The sequence below is a fragment of the Monodon monoceros genome, unplaced genomic scaffold (genome assembly GCF_005190385.1).
Source record: "Monodon monoceros isolate NGI ecotype Baffin Bay Population unplaced genomic scaffold, NGI_Narwhal_1 Super_Scaffold_4, whole genome shotgun sequence".
Lineage (NCBI taxonomy): Eukaryota > Metazoa > Chordata > Mammalia > Artiodactyla > Monodontidae > Monodon > Monodon monoceros.
The window spans coordinates 42,815,349-42,833,610 of NW_021703781.1; the positions used below are offsets into that span (position 1 = coordinate 42,815,349).

The 18,262-nt window shown below is 39.5% G+C and overlaps 1 protein-coding gene across 2 annotated transcripts in view; it reads right to left on the minus strand.

Annotated features, from left to right (window-relative positions):
• PRKG1 (protein kinase cGMP-dependent 1) overlaps positions 1 to 18,262 on the minus strand; it is a 1,179,082-nt gene that overhangs the window by 411,134 nt on the left and 749,686 nt on the right. For both annotated transcript variants that reach the window (XM_029244879.1, XM_029244880.1), the window contains exon 4: positions 15,294 to 15,399. In XM_029244879.1, coding sequence (XP_029100712.1) covers positions 15,294 to 15,399 — 106 coding nt within the window. The remainder of the gene's footprint in view (positions 1 to 15,293; positions 15,400 to 18,262) is intronic.

Sequence of the window (18,262 nt, forward strand, 5' to 3'; positions counted from 1 at the left end):
AGTCCACTACATTTGGAATGGGCTAGGGTCTTTCCAAAGAGTCCTTATATGTCCAAAGGAGGAAATTAAGTTTTCATCTTAGGTTAGGGCATTAATCTAAAAATAAAAAGGCATTTTCACTTTATTTCTTTATTGACAAGTTATAACATTTTCTGAAAGGAATCCTCTGTTTACTTGGAAGAGAGAAAAGTATGCAAAAATATAATCAGGTTTTTGTTAAGTTTATATCAAAAAAAAACCTATTTAAAGAAGTTAATCATGTACTTTGAGATGCCAGAGCAACTTAACAAGAGCTATGAGGAATAATTATTAGTGGGAGGAGCTTCAAGATGGCGGAAGAGTACGATGCGGAGATCACCTTCCTCTCCACAAATACATCAGAAATACACCTACATGTGGAACAACTCCTACAGAACACCTACTGAATGCTGGCAGAAGACCTCAGACCTCCCAAAAGGCAAGAAAACTCCCCACGTACCTGGGTAGGGCAAAAGAAAAAAGAAAAAACAGAGACAAAAGAATAGGGAAGGGACCTACACCAGTGGGAGGGAGCTGTGAAGGAGGAAAGGTTTCCACACACTAGGAGCCCCTTCGCGGGCAGAAACTGCAGGTGGCAGAGCGGGGGAGCTTCGGAGCCATGGAGGACAGCGCAGCCACAGGGGTGCAGAGAGCAAAGCAGACAGACTGCCGCACAGAGGATCTGTGCCGACCGGCACTTACTAGCCCGAGAGGCTTGTCTGCTCACCTGCCGGGGTGGGCAGGGGCTGCGAGCTGAGGCTCCAGCTTCAGGCGGATCCCAGGGAGAGGACTGGGGTTGGCTGTGTGAAAGAGCCTAAAGGGGGCTAGTGCACCACGGAGAGCCGGGAGGGAGTCTGGGAAAAAGTCTGGAGCTGACGAAGAGGCAAGAGACTTTTTCTTGCCTCTTTGTTTCTCCTGGTGCGCGAGGAGAGGGGATTAAGAACACCACTTAAAGGAGCTCCAGAGATGGGCACGAGCCACGGCTATCAGCACGGATCCCAGAGACGGGCATGAGATGCTAAGGCTGCTGCCACAGTCACCAAGAAGCCTGTGTGCAAGCTATCCACACAGGTCAGTATCCACACCTCCCCTCCCAGGAGCCTGTGCAGCCCGCCACTGCCAGGGTCCCGGGATTCGGGGATAACTTCCCAGGAGAACGCACGGCGTGCCTCAGGCTGGTGCGACGTCACGCTGGCCTCTGCCACTGCAGGCTCACCCCACATCCATACCCCTCCCTCCCCCCGGCCTCAGTGAGCCAGAGCCCCCAAATCAGCTGCTCCTTTAACCCCTGTCCCATCCTGATTCCCACAGCAATCACAGAAGAAGAAGAAATAAAAGGAATCCAAATTGGAAAAGAAGAAGTAAAGCTGTCACTGTTTTCAGATGACATGATACTATACATAGAGAATCCTAAAGATGCTACCAGAAAACTACTAGAGCTAATCAATGAATTTGGTAAAGTTGCAGGATACAAAATTAATGCACAGAAATCTCTTGCATTCCTATACACTAATGACGAAAAATCTGAAAGTGAAATTAAGAAAACACTCCCATTTACCATTGCAACAAAAAGAATAAAATACCTAGGAATAAACCTACCTAAGGAGACCAAAGACCTGTGTGCAGAAAATTGTAAGACACTGATGAAAGAAGTTAAAGATGATACAAATAGATGGAAAGATATACCAGGTTCTTGGATTGGAAGAATCAACATTGTGAAAATGACTCTACTACCTAAAGCAATCCACAGATTCAATGCAATCCCTATCAAACTACCAATGGCATTTTTCACAGAACTAGAACAAAAAATTTCACAATTTGTATGGAAACACAAAAGACCCCGACTAGCCAAAGCAATCTTGAGAACGAAAAACGGAGCTGGAGGAATCAGGCTCCCTGACTTCAGACTATACTACAAAGCTACAGTAATCAAGACAGTATGGTACTGGCACAAAAACAGAATGATAGATCAATGGAGCAGGATAGAAAGCCCAGAGATAAACCCACACACATATGGTCACCTTATCTTTGATAAAGGAGGCAGGAATGTACAGTGGAGAAAAGACAGCCTCTTCAATAAGTGGTGCTGGGAAAACTGGACAGCTACATGTAAAAGAATGAAATTAGAACAGTCCCTAACACCAAACACAAAAATAAACTCAAGGGCTTCTCTGGTGGTGCAGTGGTTGAGAGTCCGCCTGCCAATGCAGGGGACACGGGTTTGTGCCCCGGTCCGGGAAGATCCCTCATGCCGTGGAGCAGCTGGGCCCATGAGCCATGGCCGCTGAGCCTGTGCGTCCTGAGCCTGTGCTCCGCAACGGGAGAGGCCACAGCAGTGAGAGGCGTGCGTACCACAAAAAAAAAAAAAAAACAAAACAAAAAACTCAAAATGGATTAAAGACCTAAATGTAAGGCCAGACACCATCAAACTCTTAGAGGAAAACATAGGCGGAACAGTCTATGACATAAATCACAGCAAGATCCTTTTTGACCCACCTCCTACAGAAATGGAAATAAAAACAAACAAATGGGACCTAATGAAACTTCAAAGCTTTTGCACAGCAAAGGAAACCATAAGCAAGACGAAAAGACAGCCCTCAGAATGGGAGAAAATATTTGCAAATGAAGCAACTGACAAAGGATTAATCTCCAAAACATACAAGCAACTCGTGCAGCTCAGTATCAAACAAACAACCCACCCAATCCAAAAATGGGCACAATATCTAAACAGACATTTCTACAAAGATATACAGATTGCCAATAAACACATGAAAGAATGCTCAACATCATTAATCAGAGAAATGCAAATCAAAACTGCAATGAGATTATCATCTCACACTGGTCAGAATGGCCATCATCAAAAAATCTACAAACAATAAATGCTGGAGAGGGTGTGGAGAAAAGGGAACCCTCTTGCACTGTTGGTGGGAATGTAAATTGATATAGCCACTATGGAGAACAGTATGGAGGTTCCTTAAAAAACTAAAAATAGAACTACCATATGACCCAGCAATCCCACTACTGGGCATATACCCTGAGAAAACCGTAATTCAAAGAAGAGTCATGCACCACAGTGTTCACTGCAGCCCTATTTACAATAGCCAGGTCATGGAAGCAACCTAAGTGTCCATCGACAGATGAATGGATAAAGAAGATGTGGCACATATATACAATGGAATATTACTCAGCCATAAAAAGCAATGAAACTGAGTTATTTGTAGTGAGGTGGATGGACCCAGAGACTGTCATACAGAGTGAAGTAAGTCAGAAAGAGAAAAACAAATACCATATGCTAACACTTATATATGGAATCTAAAAAAAGGAAAAAAACAAAATGGTCAGAATAACCTAGGGGCAAGACAGGAATAAAGATGCAGACCTACTAGAGAATGGACTTGAGGATATGGGGAGGGGGAAGGGTAAGCTGGGACAAAGTGAGAGAGTGGCACGGACACATATACAGTACCAAACATAAAATAGATAGCTAGTGGGAAGCAGCCACATAGCACAGGGAGATCAGCTTCGTGCTTTGTGACCACCTAGAGGGGTGGGATAGGGAGGGTGGGAGGGAGGGAGATGCAAGACAGAAGAGATATGGGGACATATGTATACCTGATTCACTTTGTTATAAAGCAGAAACTAACACACCACTGTAAAGCAATTATACTCTAATAAAGATGTTTAAAAAAAGAATAAGTATTAGTGATAGAAAAATTCTCTTTTCTAAAAACTTGATTTTTTTTTTTTTTTTTTTTTTACTCAAACAGGACCTCTCTTGTCTTATTAGAGAGCTTCAAATTGAAGTAAAAATAGTTTAGTGCTAGAGAGTCTAATTAACTAGCCATTAGAATTCTGAGAATCAGAGCTTAAGTCATCAAGAGTGAAGACTGAGGGCTTCCCTGGTGGCGCAGTGGTTCAGAGTCCGCCTGCTGATGCAGGGGACACGGGTTCGTGCCCCGGTCCGGGAAGATCCCACATGCCGCGGAGCGGCTGGGCCTGTGAGCCATGGCCGCTGAGCCTGCGCTCCGCAACGGGAGAGGCCACAACAGTGGGAGGCGCACGTACCGCAAAAAAAAAAAAAAAAGAGTGAAGACGGAGTGAACTGTCTTTAGGGAGACAATACATCCTTAAACTAGGCTAAATGAATGAAAATTGTTTTCCTAGAGTAGACTTCAATTTCATAGATTCATCTTATTTCTTATTCAATCCAAAAGGTCACTTTTATGTGTTTATATAGGTAACAAAACCTCATTTGGGCTAATTCTATACATCCAATATAGAATTCTTCATTTTGCCAGGGGGTCCTATCATTACTGCTAAATACTTAGCACACTCTTCACCTTTTGTATTAAGTGTCTAAAAGTACTTAAAGTATGAATTTAATATTTTTAACATAGCAGAATATATTGGTTTTAATCCACCCTTTTGATCACATGTTGTTTGTGCCAAAACTTTACCCGTAAGAAGCTACTGACTACTTCTACATCTGAATGCATTTATTTATTGAGGGAAAAAGATGAGGAGGAGGAGGAGAGGAAGAATAGGAGAAAGGTGGGAAGCAAAGAAGAAAGGGAAGAGGAAGAAAAGGAGGAAGGAAGGGAAGGAGGAAGGAAGGTTGGCTTAACGCCATTTAGAATAATATTCACTAACTTTACTAAAAGACCGGTCAATAACTTCTTGCTGGTTAGGGTTTAGCTACTTTGCAGACTTATCTTTTGGATAGTCTTATAGTATCTTTTCATATTTTTATCCAGGCGATATTGGAACATAGATTAACAATAACAACAAAAATCTCTCATTCCCTGTAACTCCCCTGTCTCTAACACCAGGACATAATTTCAGCAAACAATGCTACTTCTAAGTATACAGAGTTCAGAGTGCATATGAGCAAAAGAGAGATGAAATTTGTAACAATTCAGAATTCTCTGCAACTAAAGTCCTTGAATTTTAATATGTTCCTTGTATTGCCTTAAATCTTGGCCTTGTCTGTGTTAAATTTACTCATGGATTTAATTTCTTTCAAAAAATAAAACAAACAAATCCATCCTCTGAGGCAACTTTAATTTATCTCTGTTTGCACAACAGACCAGAGGACTTAAGGAGTTTTTTCCAAACATGGAATGCAGTGTTTACCCATTGGACCCCATCCAGTCAACTGAGAAAACAGAATTTCTTCAAAAGTACTGAATAATTTTAAACCCTATGTATTTATAGAATAACTGAAGTTACACTGCTTAATTGGAATCCTAGGCTTTGACATAAATATTCTATCATTTGTTGTATACATACAAATTTTAAAATACTATGCTTATCACTAGATTTCAAAGAAAAAATATCCTCTCCCCTCTGTTTTTAAATAACTCTTCAAAACCTCACGATTGGGGCTTCCCTGGTGGTGCAGTGGTTGAGAATCCGCCTGCTAATGCAGGGGACACGGGTTCGAGCCCTGGTCTGGGAAGATCCCACATGCCGCAGAGCAACTAGGCCTGTGAGCCACAACTACTGAGCCTGCGCGTCTGGAGCCTGTGCTCCGCAACAAGAGGGGCCGCGATAGTGAGAGGCCCACGCACCGGGACGAAGAGTGGCCCCCACTTGCCACAACTAGAGAAAGCCCTCGCACAGAAACGAAGACCCAACACAGCCATAAATAAATTAATTAATTAAGAAAAAAAAAGTAAATCCTATTTAAAAAAAACCTCACGATTCCTTTCATATATGGATAGATGATTACACACAAATTAATGTTAGGAATTTTTTTCAATGGTTGAAATGCATCAAGAAATGAATTTCCAAATAAATTTTGTCATTATTTATCCTTGTGACTTTTTTTTAATATGTTCAACCAATTGGCACTTTTCTTCTATATATAAAAAAAATAATAAATACTCATCTATTGATCTCCTGACATTATCCATTTTCAGGAAGTTGGCCTGATGTGATCAAGAGAACAAGGACTTTGGGACCGAGTCTGGTTTTGAATCCAGCTGTGTGATGCTGGGAAAGCTTGTCATTTTCATAACTCCAGTTGCCTCCTCAATAAAGTGGGAATAACACCAACTCCCTCAAAGAATCCCGTCAAAGGTAAGTAAGATAATGTGTATAAAGTAGCAGGTGCGGGCTGTTTTGTTCATGTTTCCTCCCTTGTCTCCTTCACTGCTCTGAAAACTGTCACTGTGGGGGAGTGATCAGAGCCCAGCCCGTCTTTCTGTTACCAGACATCATGCCAGCTGCTGCCTCTCATGGCTTCCCATTCCAGTGCACTTTCCCTACACCCGAGGCAAAGCAGAAAAGCAGGACTGTCGGGTTTGGAGATACCCTTTCTGCTTAACAGCCAGATTCTAAGCTTAAGAGGTCACCTTGGTAAAGTCATATTGGTAAATAAACTATGACTAACTTTATTCCAAACGAAACACACACACACACACACACACCCTAGAAACAGAAACTATGAGTCATATTTCTCCTTATTCAGGCTTTTTCTAAACAAACTGATGTACTCTCCTCTTCCCAGGACAGATAAAACGTACAAGCTGAGACACATACTTTGTCTAAATCACCCGGATGTTTACTTTGTCCCTCAACAGAGTTTCCTCATCCACACTCCAGATTCTCAGATGTCTCTCCAGCTGTGGGGAAGTAGATTTCTACATCTAGTGGAGAAATCTAGGTTGCCGGGATCCAAGGAGCTCCCCGTTCTTAGTTTCCCTAAAAGCTCATGGATTCCTTCTGAACTTGTTCATTACAGAACAATTCTCCTGACGGAAAACAACTCCGTCCCAGATGCACCAATCATTGGCATACAAAACATTTTAAAAAGATAGGACAGTAAGTAGGCTCAGTATGAAATATACAGAAATGAAATAAGCCTCTAATATAGTATTGTAAATCAACTATACTTCAATAAAAAATAAAGAAGCCTCACTACAGAAATGATTTATAAGGATCAAAACTACAGCAATAAAATGAAGGAATATTAAACTGCTTTATCACACGGCTTTAGTTTTTTAAACCCCAGTGTTGAGAAACTATCCTAGGAACATGACGGAGGAAAGTCAGCCTACAATCCCCAAAGGGACACATCCTTTCAAGCTTAGCCTCAGGACGAGCAGCATAACGAATCAACGTACTAAGTCCCTTAGTTGGGGCCTTGTCTTCCTCAGAGCCAAACAGTACTTGTCTGTATAAGACTCATTACTTGACTTAAATGGACAATTTTAGCCACAAATACCATAAATCAGATGTCTTATTAATCATTTGCAGGAATTAGAAGGAATTCACACATGTGGAGGTGAGTATGCCTATATGTAAACATTGTAGATGAATAATCTTAATCACTATATCATATGCAAATATCAGATTACATTTTCTTTTTAAAAAGGATCAATATGGAGACACTTGTGCAAATGCTAGATGACAACATGAAATTAATGGCCACTTTTACATTTATCTGCTCCTGTGTCACCTTTAATGAGAATGGATCTGCTACCATGAAATGGGCTGTAAGCAGGCCAACTTGAAAATGGTGTGAGAAAGTACCTCTTTATTCGTCACATTATTTGCCGTCAAATTAAAACTATGCCAGCTTTGCAGAGCTTAATTCTAATGCGGGTTTCACAGTCTTCTAGAAAAGCTCTATTAAAGCTCAAAGCTTAAGAGCTTAAAAGGTCTGTCACTTATCCCTTGAAAATTTTTTTAAAAGGTCCAAAATCCCTAAAACTATTTTCATATGCACCTTCTTTTGCCATCTCTCCCTGTAAAATCTAGGGAAAGTGGGATCGTGATTTTGCTTTTCCACAAATGTGATCTCAACAAGTTGATTAGACTATATTGTTGTCCCTTACATAATTTGTGCCCAAAAAGTAGCATCATGATTTCTTCAGACTAAAGTGTACCAAAGATACTCCATCAATCAACGTCCAAATAGTGCAATTCCTTAAAGAAGTTCACAGAACTCAGCTTAACTAAGCAAGGACAGGTCCTGCCTAAAGACCAGCATCTGTGCTTGAAGAGCTCCAGGCAGCAGGGTAGAAAGGAGCTTCCAGCCACAAACACTTTCCTCGGATGCCAAAAGACAGTGACCCTTAGTTCTTGGTTATTTAATATCCATTTTAGTAATAATGGTGCCTTCTGACATACAGGTGGTGGATTTCCAAACATCTCTGAGCCTAAGCAATTCTAAGACATCATCAGTTTTATTCATCATCATTTAAAGTGACAGCTCTTATGCTATTACAGAGTATTTATTTCTAAGAACATATCCTCAGGGGTGGGAGGAAGGAAAAAATTACTGAGGTTTGGGGAAAGGGCAATATTAGAGAAAAAAATTACAGTAAATGGGAAGAAACCCAGATACACCAAGGACAAAGTCAGTGGAACTTTATTTAACTCTTAGGCCTCAGTTTTCTCATCTGTAAAATGTAAATGTTAGTACTTACTTTAAAGATTTTTCTTGAGGATTAAATAAGTTAATACATCTAAAGTGTTTTGAACATTGCTTAGCACACACTCAGTAACTGCTCATATTATCGTATTCTGTTTATTCCTAATAATAATCCTTCATTGTGGGAGGGTACCCTATTTTTGGTTGTAAAAACTGAGAGCCTGTTTAAAGAAACTCGCCTAAGATTACATACCTATAAGATGCTGAATCCAAAATTTAAACAAATACTCTTTTCATAACAAGTCATACAAACATTTAGAATATTTGAAATATATTTTCTACCTTCATCTTATATCCTAGATCAGTGATTCCCAAGAGTGGTCCCCAGACCAAAAGCATGAGCATCGCCTGAGAACTTGTTAAAAATGTAAATTTGCAGACCCCACCCCACATCTGTCATTCAAAACTGACATTACAAGGGCAGCTGTAAGCAGTTACTTTCTCTTACCTATGGACAATATAGCAATCTTAGCAGGAGTATTAAAACATATCCTAGAGGAATTGTGAAACACTGGAACATGTGTTTAGTCAAGATCGTGTTGAGTTATACGCTAGAAGTTTTGAACAAAGGACAGTTGAATTTCAGCTTTACCTGAGGGCAGAGAGCTGGATCAGTATATAGTTGACCCTGGAACAGCAGGGATTTGATCTGCGTGGGTCCACTTTCATGAAAATGTTTTCCATAGTAAACACTAGAGTGCCTCATGATCCACGGTTGGTTGAATCTGAGGATGTGGAATGGCAGATATGGAGGAACCATGGATACAGAGGGCTGACTATAAGTTATACTCAGATTTTTGAGTGCATGGGGGTTGGTGCCCCTAACCTCCACATTGTTCAAGGGTTAACTGTACTACCAATTGTCCATGTGACTTTGGGCACCTCCCACAACCAGTCTAGGCCTCGGCTCTCTCATTAGTGAAATGAGCAACCTCTCATATCCCTTACAAGTTTATATTCTACTCAAAGAACTCGAAATCTCTCCCTATGTTTTTATAAATATGATAAACAATAAAAATCTGAGAAACAAGGTGACCTGTTGGATTGAGTTATAAGAAAATGAAATTTGGGGGGTTTTAAACTGGATCAGAGAAGGAAAAACTTGCAAGGCATTTAAAAATTTCATTACCCCAGGCCGAAAGTAAAAATATAGAGTACAGAAAAAAGCCTATATAATATCAAACTAATAATATAAGTATGTTACCTTCGTGGAGAGGCAAAAAGAAAATACCACTAACCCACCCTCACGTTAAGTTTACTGTAGTGAGGAGCTTCATTAGAAGCTGTGAATGAGCTGTGAACTTGAGTCCAGGTATGGTAGAATACTGAGACTGGGAATTCAGAAGCCTGAGTTCTAAGCTCTGTTTCTAACTGAATGTGAACTTATTTTGGCCTCTGAGACTCAATTCCTTCACCTATAAAATGCGCACAGAGATGAAACTATATCTTGTCTTAGATTTTTCTAAAACTAAAATTTAATCATTACTGATATATCAGACCAGACATGAAGATGCATCATTATGTAGGCTAGGCCGCTGCTAGTGACAGGTGTGGTCAAAACTACCAGATGAGAGAAGTGTAAAGCAATTAAAGAGACATTTCAGGAAGGTTGGTCTGGGATATAGACTGAAGTCATAGAGTCAACCCCAAATGAAATTATCCACATAGTGAAGGTCATTCTGATATCCAAAGGATAGCATGAAGTTTCTAGAACAAAGTCATATTGCTTTTTTTTAAAGGAATCACTTACTTTTCTAATATGCATATGTAAGTAACATTTATTTAATTACATGTTAGATGTATATACAAGTATTATTGTTTTAGAGAATAAGGGGAAATAACAAACTAGATTTGGGCTTACTCCCTAGGAATGGACATACGGAATAAGGAACCTTTACACAGCATCAAAATGTATACCAGGGCTCTCAACAAGAAAACTGGGGCAGAAGGATTAATCAACAGAGTAGTTCTATGATTTGCCAAAGGCCCACTCCTCATCTGGACACCTTGTATGTGGATGCTGCTACGGCCCTCATAGGGAGCCATTAGCTTTGGGCTTTGTTATAAATTAGCTTCCAGGGATCTGATCAGAGATCCCTGGAGAAGATCCACTCTTCTGCCCAAAGAGGGCCAAACCACATGACCAGTAGTTTTAAAACTGAAAACTGGGCTTCCCTGGTGGCACAGTGGTTGAGAGTCTGCCTGCGATGCAGGGGACACGGGTTCGTGCCCCGGTCCGGGAGGATCCCGCATGCCGCGGAGCGCCTGGGCCCGTGAGCCATGGCCGCTGGGCCTGCGCGTCCGGAGCCTGTGCTCCGCAGCGGGAGAGGCCACAACAGTGAGAGGCCCGCGTACCACAAAAAAAAAAAAAAAAAAAGAAAAAACCCAAACTGAAAACTACCTTAATGGTTGGAGAGTCAGCTGAGAATCAAATAGGTAAAAAACTTCAAAATTCCTAAACTTTAAAATGCTATTTATTGAAAATACAACATGAAACTTGGTGGCTAATACTATTAATTCCTCTTTCAACCTAAGGAAGGTAAATCAGAAATCTGTAATTGTTTGAGATCAGATTCTTTTTTCTGCCATAATGGCACACCATTTCCAGGGTGCTACACCATAGATCACCCTAGAAAATGCATCCATTCAAAGGGAGAGGAGTCTCTTAGGAGGATCTCCATTGGGAGGGAACACAGCACACAAGGAAATGAAGGCTCACCACGGGACTAGAGCAAAGAGGGAATGAGAAGACAAGGAAGAAGAAGATGGAGAGTGAGATGAACCTAGGGAGGTCAGCAGTAGCCAGAGGAAGCAGGGCTTTGACGACAGTGCCAAAGACATACTTTATCTTAGGAGCGAGTAGTAGTCATGCAAAGGTCTTATGCAGAATGATGATGCGTGCATATCTGCCTTACCAAAAGATTCCTTAGTGGATCAAGAAAAGGTTTTTTTGTGGGTCGACAGGCTTGATTGAGTAGCTTAAATTCCAAACAGTCCCTGCTGTGTCTCTGATTTGTCAGGGAGGCATTAAGATAAATACAGGTTCGGCATCATCATAGTTTGGGGCCAACAGAAAACCCAGTTCCTTCAAGCATATCCCAGTGGTCACACAGCTGCATTCTAATGCTCCTCCGGGTATAGATGTCTGTGCCAACAGTAGCACAGAGAATATGCTCAGAAAAAAGCAACACAAATTAACTCTGGCAGTTAACTCTAGCAGTTATTTTTCAGGATCCATCTGTAAAACAACAGCATTTTTCAGTAGCCAAAGAAGATAGAAAATGCATCTCACAAAATCGCTACTGGACCTATAGCAATCGTACCTTGCTTAGCAGCACTGCCCCTTGAATATATACATTTTTTTTTTGCTATGCTTGCATAAGGAACATCTGTGTTTACATCAGGGAATGTGAAATTTAAGCACAAAAGAGAAACAACTAAATAGGATTAAAGACCAGAATCATGGTCTGATGTGGCGTTTAATAGCAAAGAGGAGGCCAGACCACATGACTGGTGGTTACAAAATGAGTAAACACACTGGAATGAAAAAAACCGACTTTGATAAGAAAAATCTTTGCATTTTGTCTGTGCATTTACATGTCTGATGTGTCCCCTCCTTTTCTCACCCTCCAGATTTACTGCTTGTTTAGAAAAGTGAAGTGTGGTATGGGGAGATGAGCAGTGATACAGAATCACTCCTCTTTTAGCCTGTCCCTGCCCTTGAAAGTCCTCCGTTAGGAAGGCATTCCAATGTACCATAGAGACCCTCACTGCGAAGAATTCTGATGATTTCTAATACCATCTGCTAGAGTTTTAATTTTTCTGATTGTGTCACACTGCTTAAATCCTTAACTATAAAGTATATGTATCTATAGTAGAAAAATTCAGATGAAAGTTTCTAGCAAGCATATTAGAGAAAAACACCCCGCCATGCGCATACACACAAGCGCACGTGCACACACACACAGGCTGCTACAGAGGATTTAAGTATTAAGTCTGTTTTTATGATAAAGTCTTTCTAAACATGAAACCATAAAGTAAAAAAGTTGGCTGACTTAACTATGTAAACTTTTAAAGCTTTTACATAATGTAAGAGTGGTAAGCAGAATTTTAAAATCAACAATAAACAGGGAAATAAAAAATTCTGAAGTTATGGTAGAAAAGTTTAATTAATTTTGGTCATCTTCGTTTTTGACAAGATCTACATTTCCTTGGGGAAGATTATGTCATCCCAACAGGCCTTGCAAAATAAATGGCAGCAAGTATTAACCCGGGAAAGTGAAGGAGGAATGATTACTCACTCTTACTTTCACAAGTGTAATAGCACAGGGCCCAAGATTGGAAGATCCCTATACCTGGTTTCATACTATGCCACCAGTGTCTTGAAATTTTTCACAATTTTTGCAAAAGGAGTCCTGAATTTTATTTTCCAGTGGGCCCTTCAAATTACGTACTCATCCCACACTTACTGTCCTGTAAATTGCCTGTCTACAAAGTGGTAAGCTGTGTGCCAGAGAAGAATACCAAGATGCTTAAGAAATAGCTCTAGTCGCGAAACGTGTGTAGTTTAAAAGTAGAGATAAGTTTAGCAGTGAGATTATAATAAAGTAGAAAATAACACACATGGTAGAAATGAAGCTCCGGAGAAGAGATTGCTTCCCAGCAGAACCATCAGTATCTGTGGAAAGGGCAGCTTTTAGTTGAATATAAAAAGAAGAGAGAGACTTAAACATTGACAATGGGGGAAAAGGCAACAGAGGCAGTGTGCTATATAAAAGCACAAGGTCTGCTTGGGCACATGGAATCATTTGGGTTGCCTGGGGCAAGAAGAAACCTGGCTGCAAAAGCAGGCTGCCATTGGCTGTGGGAGGACCTTGAATACCCAGCTAATGATGCTGTAACTAATTCAACAGGAACTATGAGCATTGTAGAAAGAGAACCAGTTGGTCACAGTAATAATTTAGGAAGATTAAAGCTGGCCCCAGGAAACAGTGGTCATTTGTCACCTTTCTGGACTCCCAGCCCACTACTACATACAAAAATGATGCGGACTTAATGTTTTACAGAGTGGCAAGATGAAGAGTGACATCAAAGTCAGTGCCTGTCTCTTTTAGTAAATCAGTTAAACTCCACTTGCTCTAAGCTGACCAACAAGAAATGTTTACGCAATCTAAGAGAACCAACTTTTATTGTTTAAGGTTTGAATTGTCAAAATAGATGACAAAAATAAAAGTATATCCAGGATCAATTACACACAAACACACACACACACACACACACAGACATCTACAATTTCCTGAAATTGTGCCTCTAAAAAAGAGTTTTTGTTGGAGCCATGAAAGACAGCATTGGCACTCATTCCATTTCCTTATGAAAACTAACTTATGGAAACTGAAACCAGCATCATAAATACCCAGCTCTTAGGTATGTGAGACAAATAGTTAACTCTGTCCCGCAGACAAGCATTTCACTGATTACCAACTGGGATCTTTCTCTGTCAGGGCTGCATCACAAGAAATCAATGACTTGTACTTTAATAAAGGCTTAAAAATGAACATTCACTCTTATCCCTTTCTGTCTCCATTCACATACACACATCTATGTATCAGCACACATATTAACATATATATACATATATTACACAGATGGCACCTGAATACTTTAATTTCCTCACAAACTATACTAATCTTCAAACAGAAGAAATTCACATTTCCACTTCTGTTTCATTCAATCACCTTTAGTAAAAAAACCAACACCTTGCCAATAGAGTAATATTTTTTTTAATAGGTCTCACCTGATGTCATATTTGAATTTTATTGTCCTTTTACCAGGAATAAAGAAAAAATTATGTGGAAATCCAAAATGTAATCAGAAACAATAAGTTAACCAAAAGAAATACCCAAGTACGGAACAGTAAAATTGCCTTTAAGAAAATTCAATAGATATCCATTAAGATTTTTCTATCACTGACACAAAATATGATTTTTTGACTCTGTTTAAACAATTTCTTCACCAAAAATATAAAATAAAAAGGCCAGTTTAACATTCTAGCTCTCAAAAATGAAATCTTAATTGGTGTTGCACTCCCATTTAGCTCACATACTCTGTACATCACTATTTAATGATGGTTCTGTTTCAAAAGAAAAATTATACAAAATAACTTTTTCAAAAAAAGTCAAAGTTGTCAATATTCTTTTTAATGATAATATATACTCTTTAAAATAAAATAAGCATAGAGACAAATGAATTTCAGTGACTATCAGTATATTCCTAAGAAACGAAAGCTGGTGTTTTATTCCAATTCCTATGGTATGCTTAGTTATTATGATAATATATAATATCAGGAAAAGAAAAGCTTTTGATACCTCAGAACTGCAACATAAAATGAATTTAATATGGGAAATTAAATTCAGGATTAAAGGATAATAAACTTCTTCTTGGAACTTTTCATCTTAGTCATCTGATCTTTAATATAGAACCTCACACAGAGATGATTCAGTCTTATACTGTGGGTTGCTTTAGAAGAGGTAAATATATTAATTGATCAACAGTTAGAGATGGGCTCAATATCCTTTTTGTTGTCATTGTTCCTGCAAATGCTCACTTGCTTCTCTCCTCTATGAGAGGATGTTGGATGAAACTCTGAATTTCTGACTTAACCACCTATCATGAAATTTGGCAGCAGAAATAGAAAGAAGCCAGTGCAAAGCCTTGTACTTCCACAAATTTGTAGGCTAATAAGACTGAGATAAAGGCAAAAAGTGTTCCCCGGGCTGCCTTTCAGAGGAAGGTTGAAAAGACAATAAAACACTCAGAAGAAAAGAAAGCATCCTACCTTCTTAAAAATTCCATATACTCGGTATGCTTGATGAGTCCTGTCCTCATCATTATTGTTTGAAAACATTGTCGATCAATGGCCCAGAGTTTCACATTTACAAGAGCTGCAGAAAAAGAAAAAAAAAATAGGAAAAAAATTAAAGAATTTCAACAGTGAATTATAATGTGCAAAAGCAATGAGTTATTCAGTGGAATAAAAATGATTAACCTTGGTTTAAAGCTAATATCATAATGCTATCCTATTTAGTTAAGAAGGCAAGTATTCTTACAGACAAAATGTAGTTCATAATTTTCAATACTAGTATTAATGTCTATAAGGAAGATTCCTGTTGCTCTTATGTCCTTAAGGGATGAGATGGTCTAAGAACACATTGAAAATATTTAGTATTTCAAGACTATATACAAAGGAAATCGGATGAAAAATAAGAGAGGTTCACAAGAAATAACACTCCCTGGTAAGTAACCAGAATGGGGTTAATGACTCACATGATCGATCATATTTTAATTTTTAAAAATATAGATGAAAATTTAGTTTTCAGGTTTAGGGGTTAACTTAATAGAATAGAAATAATAATTACAACTAAATTGTAACCTGTGCCCAAAGTTACCATATGAAGTTATCAATATATTAGCTATGTTTGTTGAATTTTAATTTCTCTCACATACCACTGTCTTTGACAATGAATAATTAAGTATTGAAACTGAATACCACAGAAGAGATCACTATTCGATCTATTAAGCACATGACTAAAAGATAAGTTTTAGAAAGACAGATGTTATAGCATAAGAGAACAAAATATTAAGATAAACTTGGGTTTTAAAAGAGTACACTAAAAATGTTGGTAATTGAATCTGTGTGGTGGGTATTCAAGAAGCATGTTTTACTATGCTATTTGTATGTTTGCAAATTTTCATAATAGAAATATTTTAAGTTAGCACATGAACTAAAAAAAGACAATTCATACATAGTACCCATGGAGTATGGGGTAGAGAAGGGCTGTGCAGGGGTTTGAGCAGGACCAGTGAATGGGGCTGAGGTATAGTCTAGTGATCCAAACACAAAAATGGACGAATGCAGTTCGCTCTTCTTCACAGTTCTCAGACTAAGCCCAGTGAATGCAATAGATCAAGATTTGGGCATAAGGGAGAAGAGAAAATGCTCGAGTAATCAGGCCATGTATGTGCCTTGCAGGAGGATGCTAGAAGTAATCCACAGAGGAACAGATGAAAAAGATGATAAAAGGAATATTGCACTCTAGAGCAAACCTTTATCTTTGAACTTTACCTAATTTTTCCTTGCAAAATTGTTTGAAGCTAAAAAAGAAAACATGACTTCTCCCTTGGCCAGCTCTTTACTGGAGAACAAAGATGGTCAGTTAAGTAGAAAAAGAACAAAGCAGCAAGGACCGGTGTGTGCATGGCTCCATTCCAAATAGCCTTCAAAAATCAACCTTCAGCAGAAAACAACGCTCATCTCACAGGTATTCTCCAGTCACATTCTAGTTCCTCTGTTAAATCCAGGCTCCTTTCCAGAACACCTGTTTACTTGAGACGAACCATAGAACTGGATGATATAGCCACAAAGGACTGAGAAAATCAGGACAAGATTCATAAGAAGTAGACCCTTAAAAAATGATACGGGACTTCCCTGGTGGTGCAGTGGTTAAGAATCCACCTGCCAATGCAGGGGACACAGGTTCAATCCCTGGTTCGGGAAGATCCCACATGCCGCATAGAAATTAAGCCTGTGTGCCACAACTACTGAGCCTGCGAGCCACAACTACTGGGCCCACATGCCACAACTACTGAAGCCTGTGCGCCTAGAGCCCGTGCTCCGCAACAAGAGAAGCCACAACAATGAGAAGCCACCACAATGAGAAGCCTGCGCACCGCAACGAAGAGTAGCCCCCGCTGGCCGCAACTAGAGAAAGCCGCAACAAAGACCCAATGCGGCCAAAAATAAATAAATAAAATAAATAAATTTATTTTAAAAAAGTGATAGGAGTTGAACGAGGAGAGAGACACAAAGGGTAGTCAAGTGGGGAAAGTACATAAACAAGAGCACAGCTGGAAGTGAGTTTGGGCTGTGGGAGTCCAGTCAGGGATAAAACAGACTGCAATGGTTGAGATTTCTGTAAGGTTGCTACACAATTTGAGAGTAGGTTGATGCGGGGCCCTGGAAGCCAGGCATAGGAAGCAAGGATTAATTTGATGAACAACAGAAAGCTACTAGAGATCTTAAAGAGACAAAACAAAACAAAGAACCACAATTTTAAAGGATATACCATGGGGATATCAAAAAAATTAAATGCTTACTAGAAAAAAAAAGTATTTTCTATATTCATCATTTTTAATGGTTCCCAGGTGTTTCCAGTATAGACACTCCTCCTTCCAAAGGACCAATTAGGATATGCCAACAAATTTTATTTTAAAAATAGCAACAATAGTTGTATTATACATATTTTTTAAATGCACAAAGGCATGATTAAAAGCATAATGTCAAGGTGAAATAAAGCATACATACATTTTAAGGCTTTGCCCCGCAGAAAGACATCACAGTGCATACTCCTGGTAACAGTATATAAAAGCTTCTATTACAATCTCGTAAATCGAAAGATATCATAGTGATAGCTGAGAAAGACTAATCTAGGAGGGACACACTGGATTCAGAAACACCAGAGTCAAGCAGAACACAGACCAACACTGGCGCCATCAGAGTAACACTTTTTATACAAACCATAGGGCACAGTAGTTAATATGATAAAAGCTCAGTGTGAGGAAAACTGTTCCGATACACTGTGCGCACAGGTTCAGACAAGGAGTAAGGAATGCCAGGCAGAGGCCACAGTAATTCAGGAGTGAAGTGAGGAGGGTCTTAGTGAATAAGGCAGCAATGGGAGTAACAGCAGAGGCTTGGCAGGTGTGTGTGTGTGTGTGTGTGTGTGTGTGTGTGTGTGTGTGTGTGTG